The 19,095-nt window shown below is 44.5% G+C and overlaps 1 protein-coding gene across 2 annotated transcripts in view; it reads left to right on the forward strand.

Annotated features, from left to right (window-relative positions):
- LOC311136775 (inositol 1,4,5-trisphosphate-gated calcium channel ITPR2-like) overlaps nt 1-19,095 on the forward strand; it is a 124,085-nt gene that overhangs the window by 88,021 nt on the left and 16,969 nt on the right. For both annotated transcript variants that reach the window (XM_084171046.1, XM_084171047.1), the window contains exons 49-54: nt 2,899-3,074; nt 4,504-4,668; nt 5,083-5,260; nt 13,114-13,244; nt 13,527-13,692; nt 16,753-16,913. In XM_084171046.1, coding sequence (XP_084027172.1) covers nt 2,899-3,074; nt 4,504-4,668; nt 5,083-5,260; nt 13,114-13,244; nt 13,527-13,692; nt 16,753-16,913 — 977 coding nt within the window. The remainder of the gene's footprint in view (nt 1-2,898; nt 3,075-4,503; nt 4,669-5,082; nt 5,261-13,113; nt 13,245-13,526; nt 13,693-16,752; nt 16,914-19,095) is intronic.

Here is a 19,095-nt window from a genome sequence, read left to right on the forward strand (position 1 = left end):
GAGCAAGGCACTTAACCCTAATTGCTCATGTAAGTCGCTCTGGATAAGAGCGTCTGCTAAATGACTAAAATGTAAATGTAAAAATGTGTTCTTCGGCTTGCAAGGCACCCCCTTTTTCCTCCAAACATAATGATGGTCATAACGACAGCTGCGCGGTCCCATGGTGTTTATACTTCCGTACTATTGTTTGTACAGATGAACGGGGTACCTTCAGGCGTTTGGAAATAGCTCCCAAGGATGAACCAGACTTGTGGAGGTCAAAAATGTTTTTTGCTGAGGTCTTGGCTGATTGCTTTTGATTTTACCATGATGTCAAGCAAAAAGGCTCTGAGTTTGAAGGTAGGCCTTGAAATACATCCACAGGTACACCTCCAATTGACTCAAATTATGTCAATTAGCCTATCAGAAGCTTCTAAAGCCATGACATCATTTTCTGGAATTTTCCAAGCTGTTTAAAGGCACAGTCAACTTAGTGTATGTAAACTTCTGACCCACTGGAATTGTGATACAGTGAATTATAAGTGAAATAATCTGTCTGTAAACAATTGTTGGAAAAATTACTTGTGTCAGTAGATGTCCTAACCTACTTGCCAAAACTATAGTTTGTTAACAAGAAATTTGTGGAGTGGTTGAAAAACAAGTTTTAATGACTCCAACCTAAGTGTATGTAAACTTCCGACTTCAATTGTACATGCATACATATACACTCACCGGTCAGTTTAATAGTTACACCCATCTCCTACTGGATCGGACCCCCCCTTGTCACCAGAACAGCCTGAATTCTTCAGGGCATGGATTCTACAAGGTGTAGGAAACGTTCCACAGGGATGTTGGTCCATGCTGACACAATGGCATCACGCAGTTGTTGCAGATTGGATGGAGGTACAACAGCCTATTCCATCTCATGGGAACAGCCTTTTCCGAACAGCCGATTCCATCTCATCCCAAAGATGCTCTATTGGGTTTGGTCAGCAACAATGTTCAGATAAACTGTGGCGTTCAGTCATTGCGCAATTGGTATAAAGGGATCTAACGTGTGCCAGAAAAACATTCTCCACATGGACTCATCTTGCTTACGCCAAATCCTGACTCTGCCATCAGCATGACACCGCAGGAACTGGGATTCGTCAGACCAGGCAATGTTTTTCCACTCAATTTTTACATTTTTAGTCATTTAGCAGACACTCTTATCCAGAGCGACTTACAGTTAGTGAGTGCATACATATTTATTTTTTTCATACTGGCCCCCTGTGGGAATCGAACCCACAACCCTGGCATTGCAAGTGCCATGCTCAACCAACTGAGCTACACAGGGCTACAGTTGTCCAGTGTTGTTGATCGCGTGGCCCACTGGAGCCGCTTATTCTTGTTTTTAGCTGATCGGAGTGGAACCCGGTATGGTCGCAGCAATAGCCATTCTGTGACAAAGATTGATGAGTTGTGCGCTCTGAGATGCCGTTCTGCACACCACTGTTGTACTTCGCCGTTAATTGTCTGTTTGTGGCCCGCCTTTTAGCTTGCAAGATTCTTGCCATTCTCCTTCAACAAGCTGTTTTCATCAACAGGACTGCCGCTGACTGGATGTTTTTTGTTTGTCATACCATTCTCAGTAAACCCTAGACACTGTTGTGCCTGAAAAGCCAAGGAAGGCGGCCCTTTCTGAGATACTGGAACCGGTGCACCTGGCACCGACGATCATACCACGTTCAAAGTCACAGGTCTTGTTTTCCACATTCTAACGTTCAATCGAACAGTCACTGAATGACTCTGCCTGCTTTATATAGCAAGCCATGGCCATGTGACTCACTGTCTGAAGGAGCAATCAATTTTCTTGAAAGGGGTGATGTACCTAATAAACTGGTGTGTGTGTGTTTCTGCCAAGACACGCTTTTAAAGGGATATTGTGAGATTTTGGCAATCAAGTCCTTTTCCTACTTACCCAGAGTCAGATGAACTCAAGGATACCATTTTTGTCTCTGCATGCAGTTTGAAGGAAGTTTCTAACTATCGTTAGCGCAATTGCTAACTAGCTTAAGCACAATGACTGGAAGTCAATAGTCATCCAGTCATTGCGCTAATGCTAGTTAGCAATGGCTCACGAAACTACCTTCCAACAGCATGCTAGCTGTTACCATAGTCTTCCAGTCATTGCGCTAACGCTAGTTAGCAATGGCTCACAAAACTACTTTCAACTTCATTCAAACTGCACACAGAGACATAAAAAGGGAATCCATGAGTTCATCAGACTCTGGTTAAGTAGAAAAATTGCTTGATTGCCAAAATCTCTAAATATCCCTTTAAAGATCAAAGTTAAAAGTTACAATGTATATTTGTAGCAAACCGAGAGAGCAGTGGCACGAATGAGCCACGAGTGCACAGCCACCACTTGCTCTTCATCTCCCCACAGCGCACCAGTTATATATATTTAAGTTGGTGTCAACATTATTTTATTTTCATGCATTTTGGAGTAGAATGTCATTTTAAAAAGTCACCAGAAGTGATCTTCTCACAGTCAATTTATAAAAATAATCTCTCGGGGGCAAGAGGGAGACAGCATTTAAGAGGGGCACGAGGTCAGTGGTTTGGATATCACCAGCCTTCCCTTTGGTCCATTGTTTGACATTCCACACTGTTGCCCATTGTGATTCTCTCTCTCTCTGTTGTGCCAAGTGTAGCTAAGTGCTATCCTTGTCCCTGATCTGCTTGTGTTGTCTTGCCAGTTGGCAGTTGCAACTTAGCTATAGCCTTGTCCCCAACTGGCAAGATCTGGGACCAGGCTATAATGAAGCACTCAGCTCTGTTGCATAATACATTAACCCAAATGCTCCAAATGCCACCTCTCTAATGTCTTAATCTGTCTTTGTTGTTGTTGACATTTGCTTGTATACCCGTCCCCAGGCATCCTTCCCCCCTTTCTGTCCATCCTGCTGTGGGTGGCGTTGGTGGTGTGTACCACCATGCTCTTCATCCTTCCCAAACCAGGGAGTGTCCGGCCCTTCCTGGTCTCTGTCATACTGCGCTCTATCTACACACTGGGCCTCGGCCCCACCCTGTTGCTACTGGGGGCCGCCAACGTAAGTACAGTAGAGTTACCGAGGGCACAGGGGGCAAAAATATCCTTGATCTTAGAGAGGCGGGCAGTGTACTAGGTTCGAATCCCAGGGCAGACGGGGTAAATCTGGTGGCAGTGACCCGGCAGCCGGAGGTTTGCTAGCATCAATATCCCATGTGCTACCTACCTACTGCCGGTGTGCCCATGAGCAAGACACTTAACGCCAACCCCTTAACCCAAACCCCTCTACAGCTGTGATGCTCCCGGTTTTGGCACTGTTACAGCAGGAAATAAGAATTCCTTTTAATGGATTATATTATAGAGGTTTTATTATTCCCAAGAGGCAATTTGTTTGCAAAATGTACAGCAAAGTCAAATATGGACAAGATATTTTTAAGTAAATGTACAGTGTACTAGGCTTGGGTGGTATCCAGATTATCATACCAGATTTCAAACCCCACTGATGCTCCCGAGTGGCGCAACGGTCAAAGGCACTGCATCTCAGTGCTTGAGGCGTCACTACAGACCCCCTGGTTCGATTCCAGGCTGTATCACAACCGGCCGTGATTGGGAGTCCGGCACACAATTGGCCCAGCGTCGTCCGGGTTTGGCTGGTATAGGCCGTCATTGTAAAGAATAATTTGTTCTTAACTGACTTGCCTAGTTAAATAAAGGTTAAATAAAAAATAAAATACTCTGTAATCCGAAGGTTAGCAAGTACATTTAAAATCCCATAGAGAATGCTAACTAAATGCTGATGAACGCGTTGCGAGCATTTTGTGCAGTTTCTTACCTAAAGTATACAAGTAACCCAAAAATGCTACTCGCAGTTTGCTGCACGCACAAAACAAATATTAGCCAGCAAGGCTCTTGATCCAGGAGGGGATTCTCTGCTGTTACCAAGCGAATGGTTGATTTTGGAAGAAGCTAACCACTTAGCTAGATAGCTAACTAGCCACTAAATTAGCAAACCAAATGCACAACTGCAGAGCATTTAGCACATTTTAGACAGTTAACTTAATAGTTATAAGTTATAAGTCATCTAGCTGGCAATTCCATACTGTAATTAGATCACCTCGAGCATGCTGCACAACATTGAGTGACTCACAAGGCTCCGGTCTCTCTTCGTTGTGCTCGTAAACAAACACCATGTGACTGGGGACTACTGTAAGCTTCATAATAATGTGAGGTGAAATGAAGAACGCAATGTTCTTTATCTCCTAACGTATTGCACAAGTTGACTGCATGTATTTACTTAAAAAGTAGCTACAAATATTCAACAAAGAAAACAAATAAATAGTTTCAACGGTATTGAAAAACCATCGCTTTTTCCAAATACCCCTGTATATGGTTTACTGCCCAAGCCAACAGTGTACAACTATTTTCTTGTGATTTCAGCATTGTCTTCTATTGAAGCCATTGCTCAGTCCTCTCCTCTCTCCTCTCTCCAGCTCCTCAATAAGATGGTGTTCCTGGTGAGCTTCGTGGGCAACCAGGGAACGTTCACGCGGGGCTACAAGCCGGTGGTCATGGACATGCCCTTCCTCTACCACGTGGGCTATGTCATCGTCTGTATGCTGGGCCTCTTCGTCCACGAGTTCTTCTACAGCTTCCTGGTTAGTGGAAACAATCTCTCTGTCTGGTCTTCTCTGCAGCACTTCACCATTAAATGTAAAGACCAGGCTTGATATTATCCATTCAATTCCATAAAGTGGATTAATTGAACTTGAAAGTACTTGATTATTATTCGGAAAACATAACATTGGTGTTTGACATTGACCTTGATTAAGTCTGGACCTTTCTTGGTGCCGTGAGATGACGGCAGGTGGTTGTTGTGTGGTTACGTCATTTAGCTTTGTGGTTTCCTTGTTCCTCCTTGAACCAGGATTTTCTGACACAGTTGCAGAAAGACTACTTTTGCTATTGGTGCCAATCGGAAGCTTTGATGTATGGTTCCTCTACAGCTCTCCTAAAGCTGTGTGTGTGTGTTCATGTGTGTCTGCGTCTGACTGTGTGTCTGTGCCCCTTAGCTCTTTGACCTGCTGAACCGTGAGGAGACCCTGCTGAACGTGATCAAGAGTGTGACGCGTAATGGGCGCTCCATCGTCCTCACGGCTGTTCTGGCCCTCATCCTTGTCTACCTCTTCTCCATCGTGGGCTTCCTCTTCCTCAAGGACGACTTCCGCATGGACGTGCAACGTCTGTCAGGTCGGTGCCCATAGACGCCCTCTCTTCTTCATCCCAGAACCCTATACTCTATCCTAGACACTGAGGAACATCCTTTGTTTCCTGTAGTCCTCGATCAGCTCCTCGCCTGGCTGACGTTGAGGGAGAAGTTGTTGTCCTGGTACCTCACTGCCTGGTCTCTGACCACCTCCCTATAGACTGCCTCATAGTCATCGGTGATCAGTCCTACCACCATCCTGTCGTCTGCAATCTTAATGATGGTGTTGAAGTCGTGCACTGCCACGCAGTCGTGGGTGAACAGGGAGTACAGGAGAGGACTAAGCACACAACCCTGAGGGGCCCCTGTGTTGATGGTCAGCGTGGTGGGTGTGTTGTTGTCTACCCTCACCGCCTAGGGGCGGCCCGTCAGGAGGTCCAGAATCCAGTTGCAGAGGGAGGTGTTCAGTCCAAGGGTCCCCAGCTTGGTGATGAGCTTGGAGGGGACTATGGTGTTGAATGATGAGCTGTAGTCAATGAACAGCATTCTTACAAAGATGTTCCTTTTGTCCCGGTGGGCAGTGGGTGAGGGCAGTGTGGAGTGCAATAGAGATTTCATCATCTGTGGATCTATTGGGTGGTATGCGAATTGGAGTAGGTTCAGGGTGTCTGGGATGATGGTGTTGATGTGCGCTATGACCAGCCTTTCAAAGCATTTCATGGCTATAGATGTGTGCTGTGGGGGCGATAGTCATTTGGGCAGGTTACCTTGGCATCTCTGCCCATTTACTCTGCTCAGTCGCCCTCTCAGTTCCCCCGCAGAACCCCACCCTCCTCAGCCTGTCCTGCTGATCGCTGATCTAGTCACTGCTCAATTAGAAGGTCCATGATCTCTGATGTTGCCCCCAAACTCATAAAGCTATGAGATGTCAGTGATTTGAGGTGTCAGCACTCCTTTTACACTAGACTGAGGCCCCATAGTCTTCCCATTCGGCCTACCCTGCCCCCATCCACACCTAACTGGCCCCCTTCAATACTGACTGGCTGACTGGCCTCAGTCATATTCAGGTAAATTCTGTGTCCCTCGGTTGTGAGAAATTCCTTATACAGCCAGTATACAACCTGTCCACAAATTAATAAAAGACGTCCTAATGACGTCAGTGCAATCCTTTTTGCCCACTGTGTAGTTATCACCAGGTGGTAGTTATCACCGGGCAGTACTGCATGAGACTGATCAATTCAAATCAACTCAAATGTTATTTGTCACAAATACAAATGTTTAGCAGATGTTATTGCGGGAGTAGCGAAATGCTTGTGTTTCTAGCTCCAACAGTGCACTAATATCTAACAATTCACAACAATACACACAACCTAAAAGTAAAAGAATGGAATTAAGGAATATATAAATATTAGGTTGAGCAATGTCGGAGTGGCATAGACTAAAATACAGTAGAATAGAATACAGTATATACAAAGTGACTAGAGTGACTAGTGTTCATTATTAAAGTGGCCATTGATTTCAAGTCTATGTACAGTGGGGAGAACAAGTATTTGATACACTGCCGATTTTGCAAGTTTTCCTACTTACAAAGCATGTAGAGGTCTGTAATTTTTATCATAGGTACACTTCAACTGTGAGAGACGGAATCTAAAACAAAAATCCAGAAAATCACATTGTATGATTTTTAAGTAATTAATTTGCATTTTATTGCATGACATAAGTATTTGATCACCTACCAACCAGTAAGAATTCCGGCTATCACAGACCTGTTAGTTTTTCTTTAAGAAGCCCTCCTGTTCTCCACTCATTACCTGTATTAACTGCACCTGTTTGAACTCGTTACCTGTATAAAAGACACTTGTCCACACACTCAATCAAACAGACTCCAACCTCTCCACAATGGCCAAGATCAGAGAGCTGTGTAAGGACATCAGGGATAAAATTGTAGACCTGCACAAGGCTGGGATGGGCTACAGGACAATAGGCAAGCAGCTTGGTGAGAAGGCAACAACTGTTGACGCAATTATTAGAAAATGGAAGAAGTTCAAGATGACGGTCAATCACCCTCGGTCTGGGGATCCATGCAAGATCTCACCTCGTGGGGCATCAATGATCATGAGGAAGGTGAGGGATCAGCCCAGAACTACACGGCAGGACCTGGTCAATGACCTGAAGAGAGCTGGGACTACAGTCTCAAAGAAAACCATTAGTAACACACTACGCCGTCATGGATTAAAATCCTGCAGCGCACGCAAGGTCCCCCTGCTCAAGCCAGCGCATGTCCAGGCCCGTCTGAAGTTTGCCAATGACCATCTGGATGATCCAGAGGAGGAATGGGAGAAGGTCATGTGGTCTGATGAGACAAAAATTGAGCTTTTTGGTCTAAACTCCACTCGCCGTGTTTGGAGGAAGAAGAAGGATGAGTACAACCCCAAGAACACCATCCCAACCGTGAAGCATAGAGGTGGAAACATCATTCTTTGGGGATGCTTTTCTGAAAAGGGGACAGGACGACTGCACCATATTGAGGGGAGGATGGATGGGGCCATGTATCGCGAGATATTGGCCAACAACCTCCTTCCCTCAGTAAGAGCATTGAAGATGGGTCGTGGCTGGATCTTCCAGCATGACAACGACCCGAAACACACAGCCAGGGCAACTAAGGAGTGGCTCCGTAAGAAGCATCTCAAGGTCCTGGAGTGGCCTAGCCAGTCTCCAGACCTGAACCCAATAGAAAATCTTTGGAGGGAGCTGAAAGTCCGTATTGCCCAGCGACAGCCCCAAAACCTGAAGGATCTGGAGAAGGTCTGTATGGAGGAGTGGGCCAAAATCGCTGCTGCAGTGTGTGCAAACCTGGTCAAGACCTACAGGAAACGTATGATCTCTGTAATTGCAATCAAAGGTTTCTGTACCAAATATTAAGTTCTGCTTTTCTGATGTATCAAATACTTATGTCATGCAATAAAATGCAAATTAATTACTTAAAAATCATACAATGTGATTTTCTGGATTTTTGTTTTGCATTCCGTCTCTCACAGTTGAAGTGTACGTATGATAAAAATTACAGACCTCTACATGCTTTGTAAGTAGGAAAACCTGCAAAATCGGCAGTGTATCAAATACTTGTTCTCCCCACTGTATATGGGGCAGCAGCCTCTAAGATGCAGGGTTATGTAATCGGATGGAAGCCGCCTAGTGATGGCTATTTAACAGTCTGATGGCCTTGAGATAGAAGCTGTTTTTCAGTCTCTCAGTCCCAGCTTTGATGCACCTGTACTGACCTTGCCTTCTGGATGATAGCGGGTTGAACAGGCAGTGGCTCAGGTGGTTGTTGTCCTTGGTGATCTTTTTGGCCTACAGCACATCGGGTGCTGTAGGTGCCCTGGAGGGCAGGTAATTTGCTCTTGGTGATGCGTTGGGCAGACCGCACCACCCACTAGAGAGCCCTGTGGTTGCGGGCGGTGCAGTTGCCGTACCAGGCAGTGATACAGCCCGACAGTATGCTCTCAATTGTGCATCTGTAAAAGTTTGTGAGGGTTTTAGGTACCAAGCCACATTTCTTCAGCCTCCTGAGGTTGAAGAGGCACTGTTGGGATGTGTACACCAAGGAACTTGATGCTTTCCACCTGCTCCACAGCGGTCACGTCGATGTGGATAGGGCCGTGTTCCCTCCGTTGTATCCTGAAGTCCACGATCATCTCCTTTGTTTTGTTTTATTTTCCTGGCATCACACTCCCAAGGCCGTCACCTCCTCTCTGTAGGTTGTCTCGTCATTGTTGGTAATCAGGCCTACTACTGTGTGTCGTCTGCAAACTTGATGATTGAGTTGGAGGCGTGCGTGGCCACGCAGTCATGGGTGAACAGGGAGTACAGGAGTGGGCTGAGCACACACCCTTGTGGGGCCCCTGTGTTGAGGATCAGCGAAGTGGAAGTGTTGTTTCCTACCTTCACCACCTGGGAGCGGCCTGTCAGGAAGTCCAGGACCCAGTTGTACAGGGCGGGGTTCAGACCCAGGGACCCAAGCTTAATGATGAGCTTGGAGGGTACTATGGTGTTGAATGCTGAGCTATAGTCAATGAACAGCATTCTTACATAGGTATTCCTCTTGTCCAGATGGGATAGGGCAGTGCGATGGCGTCGTCTGTGGATCTATTGGGGCGGTAAGCTAATTAAAGTGGGTCTAGGGTGTCCGGTAAAGTAGAGGTTATATGATCCTTAACTAGCCTCTCAAAGCACTTCATGATGACAGAAATGAGTGCTGGTTCCTTTCATCATTACCCGCTGTTCTCGCTTCACAGACTCTCTGCTTATCAATAGTGAAATAGGGCTGGAGAGTAAACAGAATAGATTTTAGTGTTGTCAGATGGAACTGACAGGAATATAGACTTTGAGCAGTAGGATGGACTTTTTGCTTTGTGTCACAACAGATATGTGTAATGACTAGTAAACACTATTTTACTAAACATTGTTTACAAGACTATAGATTTAAGATAAACCTCTGTCTCGGTTCACTGACTGTGTGTGCGTGCACGCTTATACGTTCATGCATCTGTGCGTGGAACATTAATAGCCTGTGTCGTTGCACACTTCCCCATTAGGCAATGTGTGTGAGCTTTCCAGAGCGGGAGTGCATGCATACAAGAGTGTGGGCGTCCTCTTGCACAGCATTCGGGCAGTCAGGGAGAGACAACTTGCCAGCACATGTGCACCTGTTGCATAATCTGGCGCGGTGGCCATGCAGCGCAGCACAGAGCGGCGCTCTTATGTAACCGGCTGGGCTGGGGTGTGTTTTTATTGTTCTGTCTGCTAGTTTAAAAAAAAATCCCATTGCAAAATAATGCTTTTTAGCCTTCATTGGTTGAAATACCAGTCGATGCAGCGTGAGAGCTGCTGATACAGCGTGAGAGCTGCTGATAGTGTGAGAGCTGCCGATACAGCGTGAGAGCTGCCGATACAGCGTGAGAGCTGCCGATACAGCGTGAGAGCTGCTGATACAGCGTGAGAGCTGCTGATAGTGTGAGAGCTGCTGATACAGCGTGAGAGCTGCTGATAGTGTGAGAGCTGCCGATACAGCGTGAGAGCTGCCGATACAGCGTGAGAGCTGCCGATACAGCGTGAGAGCTGCTGATACAGCGTGAGAGCTGCTGATAGTGTGAGAGCTGCCGATACAGCGTGAGAGCTGCCGATACAGCGTGAGAGCTGCCGATACAGCGTGAGAGCTGCCGATACAGCTGCTGCTGTAGTGAAACGTGCTTTAATAAGACCAATCATTGCGCAACAATTCTAAAGGCAATTGCATAAAAAAAAACAATGGCCACGATTTAAAATGACTTTTTATTTCTCAGCTGGTAATTGAAGTGTGCTTCCCGTTTGCCATTCAAGTGCATAGGTAACTAGGCAGGCTACACCGCGTCACACACCACTTTGCAACGAGCTGGAGGCAGTATGCGTTTTGAAAACATATCCTTACTTGTTTGAAACCTGAGCGTCTTGCTACATATTGTGAGGCATGTCTTACCTTGCTTCAAAGTAGCCTAGACAAAATCCAACCAAACGTTCAGGCAGTTATTTTTTATAGACTTCCATATGGCATTGAAACCAATAGCCTTTTTCTCTCATGTTCTATTGGTTTTCAAATCAACTTTCTTTCATTGTCCAGTAGCCAAAGGCACAATCCATGCTAGTTAGATTAGCAACCCATGCTAGTTGTTGCGTATTAAAATCTCCCCTCTTTCTAAATTTCACAATGGTGTTTTCCCACTAATTGCGTTATGGAACTAACATTCACACGTAGCCTACTGCCTTGTGCATTGCTGCGCTTATAATTGGCTGTAGCCTAGGCCTACTGGTTGGATCTATCATCCCACAACTGTCTGTTTGGAATAGGCTATTTCTTTCTTGCACCAAACGACAAGCTGACCAATAGAATAGGTCAACTTTTCTACTTTGGGGGATAGTAGATTGACATAGGCTATTGATGTTGCTGTTCCTTACTCGTCTTGTTGGCTGAGGAAAAGTAAATGTGGGCAGTTATTCTAACATAGGCGGCGTGTGGGTTTCAAGTTTGGCTAAGCTCATTTTCACCATAAAAATGCAAGTTTATAATGGCAGGCATTCCATGCATCCTCGCATTTGCAGACTTATGTAAGTCTACTATTTGCAGTCTACTATTCCTAATGTGATGATTAAATTGGATAGTCGTAGTGGCTTAGGGTAGGCCTAGGCTATATCAGATAGCCTTAATTTCTTCTCCTTTTTTTTGCAGAGGAAAATGTTGGCCTTTTATAAACACATTTCATACAATTCTACTACACTTTATATGACTGGAGACATTAGCAGAATATTTCTTAATACGACAAAAATGACAGGGTAGCCTACTCTTCTGACACTGACAAACAGATCAATAAAAACGACGTTGTCTTATCTGTATATTAGGACTACGAAAAGGGAAGACACATACAATATGACGTCCATATAACCTGGAGGAGGAAATTATTGTCCAAAAACAAACAAAAGTGGCACAGATCCAAAGATAAAGACAGTGAATATGCGCACTCACCAGGGATATGGCCGATGTTCTCCGCTGGTGCCAGCCAATAAGATACTACTTTTCGCTCAATTAAGTTAAGAATCTTGATAATTAAAATACAGATTGGAGTCCAAACTGTTTTTTCGAGATTTGTATTTTTAAATATTGCGATATGCCTGGCTCTCTGCTTTTCACTGAGTCGTAACTCAACAATCATCTATTTGGTTTTTGCCGCAAGCTCTGCTAAAATTGTGGGCCCTTCTGACTATAGTCTATGCGAGTTAAAACAATCCACAGGTTTTTTTGTTAAGCTAATGCTCCTGTGTGGCCAAATCATGCTTTCTGGTGTAGTAGCCTATTTTGACTGATTTGATTTATTTCTATATAGACAGGAGTAAGCTAATTAGGCTATATAATTTTGGCAATTTCATTTCATTTACTTAAGGGAAAGCTTCCCCTAGCCTTATGGAGGAGCCACCTATGTATTCTAACACCTTCAAATTGCTTATCGAAATTCATTAAGAATGATGCAAGCCGTTGCATCCGAGTTGTATGTTCTGTTAAGGAGCATTACCATAAACTAAATGTGATTTCTGTCATTTTGAGAACCGTGGGTGGACGCCCTAATCAGGTTACGCAACCAATGCATATGGGTCCGGTAAATTCAAATGCTACCGGTCAAATGTCCGGCGCCACATTTTCCTAATGGAAACCCTGCGCTGCCAGTATTGGTTCGAATCCGGTCCACTGCTCTTTCAGCACTTTCAGACCATAGCTAGTTGAGGCAGTTCTCAGTCCTTAGTGTTCAGTAATCCTGGAGAGGGAGAAAGTGGATGACTCATCTATGTTCTCTAGTCCAGTGTGTGTCTATGGATCACCTGCACTACAGGGGCCTCTACACGTGACCTCACCGGCTCCTCTCTATCTCTATCCCTCCTTTTCTGGCTATTTTCTCACCCTCTCAATCGCTCTCTCGCTGTTTTCGTTACAACCCTCCTCCCCTCTTTTCTTTATATTTTTTTCTGTCACGTAGAGGAGTCACATCATCCCATGTTTCAGTGTTCCAACTCTTTCATCCAGTGTTGTGAGCACAAGCTTTTGTTGAAGTCCCACATCTACTATTGTGAGGGGATTTCAACCTGAATCCGATATAGACGTACTGGTAAAGAAATTGCCTGGATGTTTTTGAATTGTCACTTTCCACTCATTGTCAGGTAGATTTAAGACATTGCCACCTTTTGATGTGTACATCTATCATTAGTTACGTAACGCACAGTATTGAATAGCAGGAGAGGGAAATGGCCTGCTCTGCTGCGTCTCACACACACACTCTCCACATATGTATGTTGTTTTGATGTGTGTGTCCAGTGATGGCGGGGGAGGACGATGGAACAGAGCGTGTGTGTGACACTCTGCTGATGTGTATCGTGACGGTGCTGAACCAGGGCCTGAGGAACGGAGGGGGAGTGGGAGACGTGCTGAGGAAGCCCTCCAAAGACGTAAGTGACCTGGTCCAATCAATCAATCAGTTGATCAATGAACCAGTCAGTCAGTAATTGATGGATGGGGGGGGGGGGGGGGGGGGGTGAATATACTTTTTTTTTTAAACAAAAAATATAGAAAACAAAAGGCTAACTCTTTTTCATTATGATGCTGGTGGTGATGATTATAATTATAATGATGGTATTAATTGGGATGACGATGATGATGTGGATAGTGATGATACTTTGATGCTGAGGATCACTCTCTCATTGTTCCTCGCCGGTCCACTCGTTACCCAGGATCCTCTGTTTGTGGCCCGTGTGGTGTATGACCTGCTGTTCTTCTTCATCGTCATCATCATCGTCCTCAACCTTATCTTCGGCGTCATCATCGATACGTTCGCCGACCTGAGGAGCGAGAAGCAGAGGAAGGAGGAGATACTGAAGACCACCTGCTTCATCTGTGGTGGGTTCACAGCCCTACACAGCACTACATAACTCTATGTAGCACTACATAGAACACTACAGAGCACCACATAACACTACACAGCACTACATAGCACTACATAATAGTACATGGAACTACATAGCAGGAAAATACAGTGGGGAGAACAAGTATTTGATACACTGCTGATTTTGCAGGTTTTCCTACTTACAAAGCATGTAGAGGTCTGTCATTTTTATCATAGGTACACTTCAACTGTGAGAGAATCCAGAAAATCAGAAAATCACATTGTATGATTTTTAAGTAATTCATGTGCATTGTATTGCATGACATAAGTATTTGATACATCAGAAAAGCAGAACTTAATATTTGGTACAGAAACCTTTGTTTGCAATTACAGAGATCATACGTTTCCTGTAGGTCTTGACCAGGTTTGCACACACTGCAGCAGGGAATTTGGCCCACTCCTCCATACAGACCTTCTCCAGATCCTTCAGGTTTCGGGGCTGTCGCTGGGCAATACGGACTTTCAGCTCCCTCCAAAGATTTTCTATTGGGTTCAGGTCTGGAGACTGGCTAGGCCACTCCAGGACCTTGAGATGCTTCTTACGGAGCCACTCCTTAGTTGCCCTGGCTGTGTGTTTCGGGTCGTTGTCATGCTGGAAGATCCAGCCACGACCCATCTTCAATGCTCTTACTGAGGGAAGGAAGTTGTTGGCCAAGATCTCGCGATACATGGCCACATCCATCGTCCCCTCAATACGGTGCAGTCATCCTGTCCCCTTTGCAGAAAAGCATCCCCAAAGAATGATGTTTCCACCTCCATGCTTCACGGTTGGGATGGTGTTCTTGGGGTAGTACTCATCCTTCTTCTTCCTCCAAACACGGCGAGTGGAGTTTAGACCAAAAATCTCTATTTTTGTCTCATCAGACCACATGACCTTCTCCCATTCCTCCTCTGGATCATCCAGATGGTCATTGGCAAACTTCAGAAGGGCCTAGACATGCGCTGGCTTGAGCAGGGGGACCTGCAGGATTTTAATCCATGACGGCGTAGTGTGTTACTAATGGTTTTCTTTGAGACTGTGGTCCCAGCTCTCTTCAGGTCATTGACCAGGTCCTGCCGTGTAGTTCTGGGCTGATCCTTCACCTTCCTCATGATCATTGATGCCCCACGAGGTGAGATCTTGCATGGAGCCCCAGACCGAGGGTGATTGACCGTCATCTTGAACTTCTTCCATTTTCTAATAATTGCGCCAACAGTTGTTGCCTTCTCACCAAGCTGCTTGCCTATTGTCCTGTTGCCCATCCCAGCCTTGTGCAGGTCTACAATTTTATCCCTGATGTCCTTACACAGCTCTCTGGTCTTGGCCATTGTGGAGAGGTTGGAGTCTGTTTGATTGAGTGTGTGGACAGGTGTCTTTTTATACAGGTAACAGGTTCAAAAAGGTGCAGTTAATACAGGTAATGAGTGGAGGACAGGAGGGCTTCTTAAAGAAAAACTAACAGGTCTGTGAGAGCCGGAATTCTTACTGGTTGGTAGGTGATCAAATACTTATGTCATGCAATAAAATGCAAATAAATTACTTAAAAATCATACAATGTGATTTTCTGGATTTTTGTTTTAGATTCCGTCTCTCACAGTTGAAGTGTACCTATGATAAAAATGACAGACCTCTACATGCTTTGTAAGTAGGAAAACCTGCAAAATCAGCAGTGTATCAAATACTTGTTCTCCCCACTACATATTGTACAATTCTGTCGCATTATTTGTTACCCTTCAGCGCGAAATATGTGTGGGTATTTGTATCGTCCTGATGCAAATTCAGTAAATGGCGACGTTCTACGGTACATTTCTTGCAACTTTAATAGCAATACTCACTCTACTGTCTTGCAATGTTAGAATGAAATCTAATTTTCTTTTGTGCTTGCTGCCTGTACATATCGAACAATACTATGAAGTATGTGCTGTAGATATACAACAAGACAGTATAGAGAGTAGGGGTGTGACGATCTCCTCATACTTGTATTCATAATCGGATCCGTTTTATCACACTTAATACTCGCACTTGGATTTACTCGTGATGGGAAAATCCGGAAGTGCGTTTTAAAGCCTATACCTCAAGTGCGCATTACTGCGCTATCACTCAGAGAGCATTGTTATGTTCCTTCGCTCATTCACACACATTATTAAACAACCCCGACAAGTGAAAATGCACATGATTAACTTACTTATTCCTATTCAATGATCAATGAAATAGGCTAATATGTATAGCCTAATGCATGGCTGGCTACTACTGCCTGCATTTATTCTAGACACAGATTTAGATGAATGTAGGCTAACGTGCCCCATATCAAATCAAATCAAATCAAATTTTATTGGTCACATGCGCCGAATACAACAGGTGCAGACATTACAGTGAAATGCTTACTTAACCAACAGTGCATTTATTTTTTACAAAAAAAGTAAAAATAAAACAACAACAAAAAAAGTGTTGAGAGAAAAAAGAGCAGAAGTAAAATAAAGTGACAGTAGGGAGGCTATATATACAGGGGGGTACCGTTGCAGAGTCAATGTGCGGGGGCACCGGCTAGTTGAGGTAGTTGAGGTAATGACCATATATTGTTTCACTTTTGTGAGGAGCAAAACTTTTCTCTCCCGACACTTATGCCACAACATTTGTACAATCAAAATAAACTATCTACATTTGTCATTTTATTTTGTAATGATCTGTCGCTCTGTAAAAATGCCTGGGCGAGAATAAATAATAGCCGCCCGTTTCTTTACAGACAGAATAATTACCCAATAGTTGTTTAGAGCACACAGCACTTCACACTGTTTGAGCTGTCAGCTGAAAATTTACTTTTTTCAAATCACGGATAATTACAAAAAATACTTGACATAATTGTATTCGGAAAGTTCTCCATATCCGTTACGATACTTGTTTTGTCCGAGTACTCAGCACACCCCTAATAGAGAGGCTCTAAAATATAATTAAGAATGCCAAAGAAACTGCAGGATATAACAAAGGTAAAGTGAATTGGTGTATCAGTGTATAAGTACTGTTTCTCCTCGTTCAGGGTTGGAGAGGGATAAGTTTGACAACAAGACGGTGTCCTTTGAGGAGCACATCACGTCGGAACACAACATGTGGCACTACCTGTACTTCCTGGTTCTGGTGAGGGTGAAGGACCCCACGGAGTACACCGGCCCAGAGAGCTACGTGGCCCAGATGATCAAGGTGGGTACTTAGTTAGCTACCTCCTCCATGCTCTACACAGGTCTTCACCTCAACACCTCTGTGTTGCATGATAGAACGGTGTGTCTATTTTATCACCAAGGTACTGGTGATGCAATGATGAGTCAGGATTTTATATTTGATCCTCATCTGTGTTGAATGTGAAAACAGTGTTGGAACGTTGAATTCAGACTCCTTGCTGTCATTACCATTTGAAAAGTACTGGCTGTTTTACATGTGTAGCATGTCTGTTATGAGTACACACACACTCGCACAAACACACAGTTTGTCCTGGCAGTGTATGCAGTAGCCGTAGCATCTCAAGGTGTGCGTTCCTCGTCCTCAGCAGCCAGACACAGGAAAAATCTGCCGATGTGCCCTTGAGCAAGGTACTTAACCCCAATTGCTCCTATAAGTTGCTCTGGATAAGAGCATCTGCTAAATGACTAAATGTATAAATGTGTTCCAGTCTGACTGTGAATCCTCAGCCTCTGCAGCAGACTCAGCCAAAAAAAAGAGTGAGAGAAAAACACCCCAAAACATGACTGAGCCTCTCTTCCCCACTGCCCAGCATCACAATCTCCCCTCTCCTCTCTTCCATTCCCTTTCTCTTCTTAGACTTGGTTATAAAGCTACAGTGCACTTCTCAGAAACTATTGACTGCTACTCTGATCTTTCTCTCCCCTAGGGTTTTAGTACTGTGATACACTAAGGGTGGCAACGTCCGCTCACTGTATGGTAATAAGTGCCGCAACCTGTCTGGAAAAGAAGCCATACAGAGGAGGCATTTATGTATGGGGTATTATGATGCAGTTATAATGCATTGTTAGACTTGTCATACCCATGTCTTAACCCCCTTATGATCATCTCGTAATGATCCTGACTAATACCAGCGAGTTTCAATCTGTTGAAATGTTGAAACAAAGAGATACATAACATATTATTTATCTTGTTATAAGACATTATAAAAGCTCATACATGATTTTAACACATTATAAAGCATTATAGCTGGATGCTTTAAGTAAAGCTTTACCAGGAGGTGTTTTAGTTTGTTGCCAAGAGGTTAATGGGTTCAAACATCATTGCGGTGGGTTCAAACAACTATTTGCATAACAAATAGTTGACGAGTGAATGTAATTAACACGTTTTAAAGAGGTGATGCGTCCTCTGATGGCCAGTCAATCTAAGGTACTGATTTACACCTCTTTAGATGTTGGCTCTATAAGCACTGTGATTGGCAGAAAACAACCTGGATTTATAGACAATAGTCAGTCCCAGATCTGTATCTCTTCTGAACAATATAAGATCAAGATCTGTGTACATTAAGCTCTGAGAAATGTAAGTATTTAAAAGTCTATCCTGTTGACATGTCATTAGTTGCTGTATTAGACAGCTTTACATTTTAGTCATTTAGCATACGCTCTTATCCAGAGCGACTTACAGTTAGTGAGTGCATAAATTTTCATACTGGCCCCCCGTGGGAATCGAACCCACAACCCTGGCATTGCAAGCGCCATGCTCTACCAACTGAGCTACATGGGACCGTGTACTAAAGTGCATTGTGGACCTCAGACTGTGTTCTCTGCAGTCTGCTTTAGGTGAACACGCACACAGCAGTCCTTACTCAGTCTGATGGGTGGACTAGCTAATTAACACAGTGTCTGTCCACCTCTCTCCCTCCCTGTCTCAGCTATTTTCAGGTATCTCCAGTGTTGTTCGATAAGGTTAAGTCTGGGCTCTGGCTGGGCCACTCAAGGACATTCAGAGAATGTTGTCTTGGCTATGTGCTTAGGGTCGTTGTCCTGTTGGAAGGTGAACCTTCGCCCCCAGTCTCAGGCCCTGAGCGCTCTGGAGCAGGTTTTCATCAAAGTTCTCTCTGTACTTTTCTCCGTTTATCTTTCCCTCGATCCTGACTAGTCTCCCAGTCCCCGCCGCTGAAAAACATCCCCACAGCATGATGCTGCCACCACGATGCTTCACCGTAGGAATGGTGCCAGGTTTCCTCCAGACGTGACGCTTTGCATTTAGGCCAAAGAGTTCCGTATTGGTTTCATCAGACCAGAGAATCTTGTTTCTCATGGTCTGAGAGTCCTTTAGGTGCCTTTTGGCAAACTCCAAGCGGGCTGTCATGTGCCTTTTACTGAGGAGTGGCTTCCGTCTGGCCACTCTACCATAAAGGCCTGAT

The sequence above is a fragment of the Coregonus lavaretus genome, assembly GCF_964263955.1.
Source record: "Coregonus lavaretus genome assembly, chromosome: 11".
In the NCBI taxonomy this organism is placed as follows: Eukaryota; Metazoa; Chordata; class Actinopteri; order Salmoniformes; family Salmonidae; genus Coregonus; species Coregonus lavaretus.